The sequence below is a fragment of the Petaurus breviceps genome, unplaced genomic scaffold (genome assembly GCF_028583685.1).
Source record: "Petaurus breviceps papuanus isolate PSGF00001 unplaced genomic scaffold, PetGlider_PUasm1.0 91041, whole genome shotgun sequence".
Classification (NCBI taxonomy): domain Eukaryota; kingdom Metazoa; phylum Chordata; class Mammalia; order Diprotodontia; family Petauridae; genus Petaurus; species Petaurus breviceps.
The window spans coordinates 41,952,776-41,964,782 of NW_027187400.1; the positions used below are offsets into that span (position 1 = coordinate 41,952,776).

At 43.7% G+C, this 12,007-nt stretch overlaps 1 protein-coding gene across 1 annotated transcript in view; it reads right to left on the minus strand.

Annotated features, from left to right (window-relative positions):
* CATSPERG (cation channel sperm associated auxiliary subunit gamma) overlaps positions 1–12,007 on the minus strand; it is a 97,771-nt gene that overhangs the window by 11,358 nt on the left and 74,406 nt on the right. The window contains exons 8-16 of the mRNA XM_069078871.1: positions 11,469–11,606; positions 5,026–5,085; positions 4,341–4,520; positions 3,994–4,123; positions 3,234–3,345; positions 2,833–2,991; positions 2,596–2,714; positions 1,753–1,966; positions 1,559–1,621 (exon numbers count right to left, since the gene is read on the minus strand). Coding sequence (XP_068934972.1) covers positions 1,559–1,621; positions 1,753–1,966; positions 2,596–2,714; positions 2,833–2,991; positions 3,234–3,345; positions 3,994–4,123; positions 4,341–4,520; positions 5,026–5,085; positions 11,469–11,606 — 1,175 coding nt within the window. The remainder of the gene's footprint in view (positions 1–1,558; positions 1,622–1,752; positions 1,967–2,595; positions 2,715–2,832; positions 2,992–3,233; positions 3,346–3,993; positions 4,124–4,340; positions 4,521–5,025; positions 5,086–11,468; positions 11,607–12,007) is intronic.

The following is a 12,007-nucleotide window of genomic DNA, read 5'->3' on the forward strand; positions in this document are numbered from 1 at the left end:
CATGGCCAGTTCCTTCAACACATTCTCTCACAGCATGACCTCCAGTGCCCTCAGCATCCTTCCTGCCCTCCTCTAGACTATGTTAGTTTGTCAATGGTCTTATGGAAATGTGGTATCCAAAACCAAACACAACTGTCCAGAGTAGTCTAACTGAGGCAGAATACAAGTGGACTCCCTATCGCCTCCCTGTTTCTCTCTTAATGGATCAAAGGTGGCATTGGAATTCTTGGCTTTCTTATCAAAAGGTGAATTCATATTGAGCTAGCTAGCTAGCAATCCACTAAGCCCTAAGACCTTTTTTTCTATATGTGACCACATCTTCCCCAGCTTGTCCTTGGGACAATGATTTTTTGGACCCAAGTGTAATGAAGATGTTCCCTGCCCCTTAGCAGACCTGGGGGGAGGTGGGGGGGGGAGTTTGAAGACTGCCCCTGCTTTGAAAGTAAACTCTTCCCCCTAAAAGGCTGAACTAATCACATGAAGCCTGTGAGGGAGGGAATTTGCTGAAGGGTAGAGCAGAGCCCCCAGGAAGCTTCCCTGCTGTGAAGATAAACTCTTCCCCCTGATAGGCTGAATATAGTCAAGTGGAGGCTCTGGTGGGAGGAGTTTTGCTGAAGGGAAGCAGAGCCCCCAAAAAGCTGGTGTTCAGGCTAGTCAGGCGGGTCGGGGAGAGAGGAAACTCACACTAGGAATCAGATAAGCTAATGGGTAAATATTGATCTTGTATTGATTTGTGGGAAGGCTGAAGGATGCTGTGGCTCTCAGCTTTATTATGGCTTCTGAATATCTTTGGTACTGTGAGGGAATCGGCTTACTGGTTTTGGGATTCAGTTTTCTGGTTATAAATAAATGTTTCAGGTCTGTCCTCTACCTGGAGAATCTGGTATATTTTGCAACTGACCGTCATGTGATACTTATAGTCACGGTTTTTATTGTGATTGTGGGTACTGTAAATATTGCACTGGCACTATACCAAGTGTTCAGATTTTACATTTATTCTCTCCTGAATTTGATCATATTGGATTAGCCCTTATTAGTTCTAGACTCTGTCATTCAGTGTGTAAGCTATCTCTCCTTTCTATGACCTTCAGATTTAATCAGCACATTCTGCCATGATCCAAATGATTGATACAAATATTAACTAGCACAGAGCCAAGCCCAGATCCTTGGGCACTGCCCTAAAGACCTTCTGATGCCACGCCAGCATCACACCATTAATGACTATGCTTTTCAGGTCTGTCATCCAATGAGTTATTTGTCCCTCTGGGCTATGGTATTACTGGTCCCAGGTCCCCGAGCCCCAGGCCCAATGGCATGTTGGTAGATGGTTTAACAATCAGATCTCCAGTTACAGTGTTTGATGACTTCCAAGGTATAAATGCTCACCCTGAAAATTTAAGAACTAGTTCTCGTACAGCACATTGCTGAGAACCTTCTGGCCCCAATCCCACAGACCCTGCCTACAGACTCTCATTATTTCCCTCCCACTCCCCTGCAGAAGAATGGACAGAGCAGGAGATAATGAGGCTGGAGGAATACTCCTACCCATCCCTTTCACCTGAAACTCCTTCTCCTCCTTCCACCAACGCCAGGTGGGATCATGGACAGGATCAGCATAGGGCTAGAAAGGCAACAGAAAATGTAAAAATCAAAAAACAGTGCAGATGGGTGCTGGGGAAGGAAACTCCTTGAGTTTTCAAAATTCCCTCTCCCTTACTTGGCACTTCCCCTCCTGAATTCACCCACACATACCTTATCATACTTGTCATGCAGATAGAGCAGGTGGTGGACAAGGCCCTGGTAAATGGCCAAAGAGATTTTGGTGTGGAAGCCAAACTCATTGCTCACAAAAGGTGCCTTTGTAGAATAGCGCTCTATCCGTGTGAATTGTTGTGGTTTTAACAGGTCGATCAGCTTCAACCTCTTGAAAGGGCATTGCTCAGAGAAGGAGATGATATTTCCATCCCTAGGAAGGACAGGGAGGGAAAGAGATTAGATAGGACCCCTTCCTCAAGCTCGGCGATATACCCCCAGCTCCTTCCATCCACATGTCATCTGCCATCTCTCCGAGTGTTCAACCATTTACCTAACCATTCTATCCATATATCTGTATGTTAATTGTCCATTGACATACCGATCAATTTATCTTTCCATCCATGTACTGCTTCATCCAACTCCATATTAACCAACTATCTATTAATTCTTTCATATATTTATTCTGCAAATACTTTGTAATATAAAAATGGTGGTTGGTATAACATAGGCCATATTCCAAAAGAGTTTATAGAATGAGAACAAGGGGAATGAAAGGTCAAGTGAAAAATAACTATGAAACAAGATAGTGAGATCATTGTGAAGAAAGGTCTAGGCAAAACATGGGAAGGAATGGGGATCAGCAGCATTACTTTCATCTAGGGGAGTCCCAGAAGCCTTTATGGACAAATGGAACCTGAGCTAGACATTCAAGGGCTCCTCAAGGAGGCTTTATAGGGGAGGGACTCTCAAGGATCCTAGGCTCTGCCAATGTCTCCTTTGTCCCCACCCCCCAATCACTCTTGTCATTCCTGATGGGCAGTTGGGTTCAAGCTTACTCACAATTTCATTTGGACTTCAAAGGTATTCTGACCCATCATCTGATATACCAAGATTTGATACACTGGCACAAGCCTTTTCACCAGCTTTCCTTCTCCTTTCTTGTCAACCAGGTAGACTAGCTATGGGGGAAGGGGTTTAAAAGGAGGAGAGGGAGGGTCATTTCAGCCTCGTGTGGATGGATTTTATCTTTGGGTAGCCAGGCCAGCTCAGAAAGTCTGTATTGTCTTTAAAGCTCACCTGCTGCAGACCTATCCTGTCATAGAAGATGCTGACTGAGGTCTCATTGGTTGAATATAGGCTTGAGGCCTGCATCTGGGAAAGGCTGAAAAGAACGTCCCAGCCATCTGATGGATACAGACGATACACCTTGAAGCTGCCTTCAAACATAAACCAGATCTGGGGGCCGAGAGCCCAGGAGGGAAAACAAAGGAGAAAGTGAGGAAGGACAGGAGCTTGAGGGCCCAGGCTGGATCCCCTGGGGGGACTGGAAAGGAGGGTGCCCAGGGAGAGGGGAGTAGGAACATTCAGGATCATGCAAGGGATGGGGAACGCCCAGAGAGGGGCCTTGATTTCAGAAGGGGGCAGAGAATAGGGAGGCAGAAGCCATGGAGTGGTCAGGCCAACCTCCTGTTCCCCACCTCCTCAGTCTCAGTGACGGCGATCAATTGTCCTTTGTAGGAGGCAGCCATGTACTTTATTGAGGAGAAATATGGGAATTCATTCAAGTAAATGAAATTCGTATTGTCCAAACTGTGAGGGGAAGAGAGTGGAACCCAGACTTGGTCAAGTACATCTGAGGAGAGGATCCCAAAGAACTCAGCCTCTCTCTGCTTGCCCCATGCAAACCCTCCCTGCCCTTTACCTCTCTACCTCCCCAGGCCAAAGATTCAAGGACTCCTGGGTGCAATGTCCCTGCTGGACAGATGGGGAAATAGAGGCCTGGAATCACATAATGAGTCCGAGGCCAGAACTTGAACTCAGGACTCCTTTTGCTCTAGGCCACAGTCTCAGGGCACTCAGGGCCAGCATCTAGACTTAGTATTAGGTTTAGAAGCACTTACAAACATCACATTTTATATCCTCACAACCATCCCAGCGGTCAGGTGCTATTATTGCTTCCATCTTACAGATGAGTCACACAGCTATTAAGTATTTAAGGCTGGATTGGAACTCAGGCCTTCCTTATTCCTGCAGGCCCACCACTTCATCCACTTCTACCATTTCAATGTCAGGTAACTTAGGACATTGTAGGTGAGGGGAAAGCTGTAGCCAGTTCCCAAAAGGAGCATGGGGGTAGAGGGAGAGGCTTTGGGTCCCCAAAGCTCAGGGAATCCCAGGTGTGCATGTGGCTACTGGCCTGGATTCCCTTCCCCCACATAGTTTCCCCTTTGCCCTCACCTTTGCAGAATAGCATTGCCCCAAATAATAAACAGGTTGGAGAAAGTGTTGTGGAAGAGACCCTTAGGCACCAGGGGGTGGTCAGTGTATTCCTCCATGCCCAGCAGCATCACAAAATTCTTCCCTTCATCTGCCCAGAGAGCCACATTGCTGTAGTGAACTCCCCCAGCCCATACCTCCTTCCCCTTTCCCAGCACCTCAAATCACCTCTTCATTCCCTATCCCTCCCTCCCCCCCTCCCTGCACTCCAGCCTTTGACCTTCCAGCCCAACCCCACTCTCTCTCCCTGCCCAGATTTCCCCAGGTATCTAGCCTTCTGATCCCCTAAAGTTCTGAAGCCCACCTACCCTTTGGGACAAAACGGGGAATCTTATATAACAAATGGAATGAATCCTGATTGTAGTCTTCAGGAAGCGTGTACTCCAAAACATTGAATGCTTTCTTGTTGTCTTTACCCGACTCCATGAGAAGCCAGAAATGCTGAGTTTCATCGTTGTATAGCACCCAGAGAATCTTGCACTTCGGATCTGCAGGGAGGGGGCCAGGGCTATCTGCCTGATGCTGTCCACTGCAGGCCATTGACACCTCTCAGAAACCCTTTTGGGCACTGATAGCTTCCCCAGGGCTTCAGGGTCTGTGTGCCCAGTGGACTTGCTGGCCTCTGCTCCTTAGGCCACAAGCACTCCAGAGAGCTCAGGGCCTGCCCAGAGGGGATGGCCTTCCCTAGACCCCCCTGAGACTCAGAAACTGGAAAGGACCTTACATGTCACTGAGTTAAACACCCCACTTTTACAGATGAGGGAACTGAAGGCCAAGGAGGAAATAAGTGCCCTTATCAAGGTTACAAAGCTAGTCAGTGGCAGAGCCAGGATTAACCAAATCCAGCACTCTCTTTCTACACTCCACACTACATTGCTAGCCCTAGCCTTCAGCATCACCCCTGGGTGGGACTCCTCCTCCTCCCACAAACCCATTTGGGGAGGTGGGTGGGATGGGGAGTTTCCTGAAGCCTGTCCCAGTCAAACACCAAACCTCGTAATGATTCACATATGGAGCTTGAGACGGGCAACTGCTTAAAAGTCACTTTGCCATCTGGGAAAGAAAGAAGAAGGGCATGAGGAGAGGGGTCAGCCCTAGTGCTAAGGAAGAGCAGCTTCCCTCTCATTCCCTGGCCTTAAAAGTGATCCAGGACGAGCAGTCTCTAATCCCTCACAGAGGGAGTCTGTAAGCACACTATACCCAAAATGAGGTACCAGAGGGACTTCTCAGAAGCATATGCCAACCCTGGTCCCTGATCTCAGACTACTGCTTTCCATTCCCTCTTTAGGTGTCACTGCTGAACCCCAGGCCCCCAGCCTTACACACACCTCCTACTGAGTCCTCCATCACTGCCCCCATGCACTGGGATCTAACCCCAGTCCTTGATTTAGATGCCAGGTGTGACCAGCATGGCACTGCCTCCAGACCTTACTGTCAAGCAGCCTGGGAGGTGGAAGCTAGAGGAAGAAGAAAGCTCATACCCCTGTGTCAGCCATCAACAGCAGAACCAAGACAAGATTTAAAATGGCCTAGAATTCTTGGGATAAACAATAAGTGAAAAATGTAGGTGCTTCTCTGCTTTGTGTGCCCTGGACAAGCATGCCAACTGTCTTGTCCTTGTTAAAGCTCTGTGCATCGTTACTCTCTGAGTAAACAGTAACAAACTTGGGGATTGAATGAAGGAGCCTCCTTGTTCTAGAACCTACTGAGAGGAGGTTAAGATTCTCAAGGGCAGGGGCTGTTTTTCTTTGTTTCTGTGTATCTCCTGCATCTATCCACCTATAGCAGTGGTTGGCCAACAGCAGGCACTTAATAGGTGCTTATGGACTGACTGAGTGAGGTATCACCTACATTATCCTGTCATGGGAGGAAAGCAGCAATCAGTTAGTCAATCTACAAGCATTTATTAAGCACTGAATCTCTCTAAGGCTCCGTGCCAGGTGCTAGGGATGTAACAACAAGGAATAGAACAATCCCTGCCCATGAGGAGCTTATGTTCTAGTGAGAGAGAAGTCACATGACCACATATTTGTATGTTGTTCAGTCATTTTACTGGAGTCTGGCTCTTCATGACCCCATTTGGAGTTTTCTTGGCAACGATACCCGTGTAGCTTGCCATTTCCTTCTCCAGTTCTTTTTGCAGAAGAGGAAACTAGGGCAGACAGGGTTAAGAGCCTTGTTCAGGGTCATACCACTATAAGCGTCAGAGGGCAGATTCAAACTCAGGTCTTCCTGACTCCAGGTCCACTTCTATTCACTGCACCACCTAGCTGCCCTCTTATTATTTGGAGGTAATTCAGAATAAATATAGAGTATAACTGCAAACAATTGCAACACTGAGACACTCTCCACAATTATTCAGCACACAGACACCAGCCCCTGGCTGTCAAGGTCTTTTTTGAGGTGTGGACTGCTATAACCAGAGCCTTTTCTGTGCTGACTCAACTCTTTCTTCCCTGAACAAACTGCCCCTTGTTGCAGGACCCTGGGGGGGAGAAGGAAGCCCCAGTCAAAGGCTCTCTTCTCCATCCTATGGCAGGCTACTCCCACCTCCTTCTCTCTGAATCTTGGGGCTCAGAATCTCCCTTCATTGTCTGCTCACTTTCTTAGGCAGAGCAATTCACTCCTTTTCCTGCTGTCATCTTCCTGAGTTCAAATCCGACCTCAGCCACTTACTAGCTCTGTAACCCTGGCTAGGACAGTTCAGCCTCTTTGCCCCAGTTTCCTTAAGTGTAAAATGAGATGGGAGAAGGAAATAGGAAACCACTCCAGTATTCTCTGCCAAGGAAACCCCAAATGGGATCAATAAGAGTCTGACAACAACAAAATGACTTAACAACCTCTATCACTCCCCATCCATCTCAACCCTCTGTACACACCAATGAACAACAGCAGTACAACTCTCACTGCTGTACAGATTGGGTCCTCTACCTACTTCTGTCACTTAATCTCAAATGGGTCCTCAATGCTGCATGGAAATACTTTTATACTTCCTTGATTGGTTTTCTGTTCAACCAGCAGCTATTTCAAAACTTTTCTTCTCTCCAAAAGCCCCCTCCAGAATTCCTTCTTCCCTTTAAGTCAGGGTTTGTCTTCAGTAAACTTAATAAAGGCAGACTGAAACACATGATTCTCAGCAAAATCAATGTATTAATAGTGATGCATATTGGGGCGGCTAGGTGGCACAGTGAATAGAGCACTGGCCCTGGAGTCAGGAGCACCTGAGTCCAAATCCAGCCTCACTTAACACAAAAACTAGCCATGTGACCTTGGGCAAATCACTTAACCCCAACTACCCTCCAAAAAGCAAAAAAAAAAAAAAGTGATGCATAGAGTTGTTAACTAAATGGGTCAGACTGGTCACCTCATCAAAACCAGCAACCCCAGTGAGAAAGGACCACCTCTTTATTGACACATAAGAGAGAAGGGGTCTTGGTAGTTTGAAAAGTGGGCTGGCCTTCAGGTGAGAGTCATCATGTCCCCTCTGACAATTCAGGAAGGTTAATTAACATTTTATGAGACTCATCTGCAACTTGTAATCTCTACTAGGGGATGAAAACAATCAGACTTGCTGCCTCTTTAGAAAAGATTAAAATCCCCCTAATTTCACAAGAAAAGGCAAGGACAGATTATATCTGTCCTGGAAGTATCCCTGGAAGAATCCCTGTATCAGAGATACCAACTTTTTTTTCTCAATTATACCTGTAAACCAACTGAGAGGGAAAGCAAAATTCCTGAGCTCAACTCAAGGGTATAACAAGGTGACTTTAGGCAAATGCAGAATCAATTATAAAATATAGCATAAAATGTTACAGTGTAGAATCAATATAGTAGAAATTTGAGGCAATACTAAATTTCGTCTTTTCATGGTTCTGAACCTGAGACCTGTGAACTTTTTTTTTTAATATTTGGTTAGTTGTATTTCCACATAACTGATTTCCTTTGTCATCCTATGTATTTTATTTTGTGCATTTAAAACATGATTCTCCCTTCTCAAAGGGGTCCATGGGCTTTACCAGGCTGCCAAAAGTGGAGTCTATGACACACAAAAAGGTTAAGAACTCTTGGTCTAAGTGGAGGACATTCTTCTTTAATGAGAAAATACAGGACATCCCACTGTGAGTACCCTTCCCAGCCCTTCTCCATACTATTCCCCTACCTCCTCCTTTACTCGAGTCTTAGAGGAAGACATGGCCTTACTCTTTACCCATAGCAGTCCCTCTACTTGTGCTGTTTATCCTGTCTCCTCCAGAAGCCTGCGCCACTGAACATTACCTGTCTCATATTCAGTCTCTACCTATTAACTCCTTCCATGTTGCCTCAAACATGCCAAAAGTCCATGTCATCCTTAAGAAAACCTGCACTCAACTCAGACATCACCTGAAATCAATATCCTTCATATCTCTTCCTTTCTGTAACCTCTTAGAAAGAGCCATCTATATGCATTACCTTAATCCCTTTACTTTCCACTAATCTTTCATCCTCAGCAACCTGGTTTCCTACCTTACAGCTCATCTGAAGCTGCTCTCTCCAAGGCTACCACAGTATCTGAAGTGCTAAATCCAAAGGTCTTTCATAAGTCTTTTGATTCTTGACTTCTGTTAAGCCTCTGACTTGGTTGGCCATTTTCTCTTCCTGAATACTCTCACTTCTTTATGTTATCAGGACACAACTCTCTTGGTTCTCCTTCAGTTTGACCAATCCTTCTTCTCTTGTGATGGACCTTCCATCCACATCACACCTGCTAACTGTGGGTGTATCCAACAGATCTTTCCAGGGTCCTCTTCTTTTTTCCTTCTATACTATCTCACACATCTTCTCTGTATCTACTGAGGTAATCAGATGCTTTTTGTTGCTTCTGGTATTGATTTAGTCAAATTGCATTTATAGTTATCCTAATACTGAACCAGCCCTGCATTCCTGGTACATATCCAATCTTTTTATAGTGTATGATCTTTGTGATATATTGCTGTAATTTCTTTGCTAATAATTTCTTTAAAATTTTTGGGGAAATTGCTCTATAGTTTTCTCTCTCTTTTTACTCTCCCTGGTGTAGAGATCAGAACCATATTTGTGACACAGAAGAAATTTGGTAGGACTCTTTGTTGCCTATTTGTTCAAACAGGTTACATAATATTAGAATTTTTCTTTAAAGTTGGGTAGAATTCACTTGTAGTCCCATGTGGTCTGGGTTTTTTTCCCCCCCTTAGGGAGTTCATTTATAGCTAGTTCAATTTCTTTTTCTAATATAAGGTTATTTAAGCATTCTATTTCCTTTTTGCTGATGTAATTTATATTTTTGAAAATATTTGTCCATTTCATTTAGGTAATCAGTTTTATTGGCATATAATTGGGCAAAACAGCACCTAATCATTGCATGAGTTGTGTATATGCCATTTTTTTTCATTCTTGATACTGGATCAATCAGTGGTTTGTCTATCTTTTTCTCATAAAACTAGCTCCTAGTGTTATTAGTTCAGTGGGTTGGAGTTTTACTTTTAATTTTATTAATCTCTTCTTTGATTTCCAGGCTTACCTTTTTGCTAGGAATTTTTAGTTTGTTGTTTTTTCTAGTGTTATTTGTTGTAAGCCCAGTCCATTGATCTACTCTTTCTCTCTTTATTAATGTAAGCATTCGGAGATATAAAAATTCTCCTAAATACTGCTTTGGCTAAATCCTAAAAATTTTGCAAAGTGGTCTCATTGTTGCCATTAACATTGATGAAATTATTGTTTCTATGATTTGTTTTTTGACCCACTCATTCTTTAGGATTAAATTATTTACTATTTTTAATCTATGCCTCCAAGGTCCTTTATGGAATATAATTTTTATTGCATTACACAGTGGGAGCCAGAGCCTTGGAAAATGGCCTCAAGTCTCATAGTTAATGTAATCTACCTTGAATGAATATAAACAATAGCAGAAGTTCTAACTATCTCATGGGAACGAACACTTATACATGATGCTGGATTATCCCTTGCACTATTGCCTTCTTTGTTCTCTTCCTATGTGATACCTGACCTGTCCTAAGAGTGATTCAGTCTTCATGCTGTCAAGGACCAGTCCTGTGAGTAAATTCCACCAATAAACCCTAATAAATTTAAACACATTTTTCCCATGCTGGCATGGACTGACTTTCTTTCTTTAGTATCTCAGTATTTTCTCAGATGGTCTACCACGATACATTTGACATAGAGAGGACTATTTGTTTGAGCAGATCTTTTTTTCCTTACAACTGACATAGTCAGTAGGATAGTCTACCCCCACCCTTGCTACAAATCTTGTGTTCTTACATGCATTATGGCCTCAAAAGGGTGTATTTAATATTTCTGCCTTTCTAAATTTGTTTTTGGGGGTTTTGTGCCCTAATACACAGTCAATTTTTGTCAAGGTGCCAAGAGCACCTGAAAAAGAGGCATGCTCTTTTCTAGCCCCATTTAATATTCTCCAGAGGTCTATCATATCTAATTTTCCTAAAATTCTATCCATCCTAAGTTTTTAAAAATGTTATGGTCAGATTTATCTAGTTCTGTGAGAGGTAAGTTGAGGTCCTCAACTAGTATCGTTTTGCCGTCTCTTTCACCCTATAATTCATTTGACTTTTAAGAATTTGGAGTAAAGAAAAATTCAGATGCTATGCCATATATGCCAGGTACTTACGTTCAGTATTAATATTAATTCATTGTTACCTATTAGCAATGATAACTTTTAGAATGGTGCCTTTCAGCAAAATTTACTTTTCCTGATTGTCTTTATAGGTATATTTACATTTTTGCTTTATCTGAGTTCATGATTGCTACCCCTGCTTTTTTTTTTTCACTTTAGTTAAAGCATAATAGATTTTGCTCCAACCCCTATTTAAACTCTTTGTCTTTCTGTTTCAAGTGTGTCTCTTGTAAACAACATACTGTTAGGTTCTTGACATATCTCAGCTGGAACAGACCTCAGAGGCCATCTAGTCCAACCCTTTCATTTTATAGATAAGGAAACAGAAGTCCAAGAAAGAGACTTGTTCAAGGTCACACAGGTAATAAATAACAGAAGTGATACATTGTATATTGGAAGCAGGTTAAAACATTAGGATCAGGTACATCGATTGATGCAAAAATTATTTTTTATGTGTTGCTATAATTCCTCCCATCTGTGCAAATACATTTTAAATACAAATAAATATAACCAAGTAGTACAATTTTACTTTGAGTTAAATTTTTCATCCTACTGTCTTGATTCGCTTTGTCTTATGGATAAAAAAAAGAATCCATTGCATCCATGGAGGTAGCTGGGTCCCTGGAGGTACCATAAATTCCCATCCTTCTTAATAAATACTTGTTTGAATAGAGGTGAAGGGAAGTATAGGAACTGGGATTATACATCACCACCCCACAAGTAAAGAGACTGGGAATCCCTTTCAGAGAAAGGAACTGAGGGAGGCTACCTGTGATGTTCCCAAAGTGGAAGTAGCCTTCCTCCTTGCCCCCAGCCAAGGCCAAGACATACTCAGAGCCACTGCCAGGTTGTTCCACAGGACAAAGGCGCTTGATACACCGTTTCTTCAAGACTTGCTCCCAATTTGCTGGGAAAAGGAAAGGTCTTTCTCAGGACTGGGAGTCTCCCCCCTCCCTCCTGCCAACCCCCTCGTCCTTCCAGATGGAAACTGAGTCCCAGAAAGTTCTCAGGATCAACTGAGAATGGCTTAGCTCTCCTTCAGGAAGCCTCCATCAGCTCCCCAAGATTACTATTGAATCAACATCCTGCACCCACATGCAGACATGGCTCTGCTCCTCTTCAATGCTCTGGGATATCATGGCTTTTCTCTGCTTGGGTCATGACCCTGCTATGGGCTCTAAGACATAGGAACTTGGCCTTCAGTAAACTGTGGGCAAGGGGGAAGAGTTCCCTGATCAGTCTGATGAGCTCCCCTAATAACTGGATGAGCTTACAGGGAGAGGAGCAAGCTTTTGGAGTTTTTCCTCA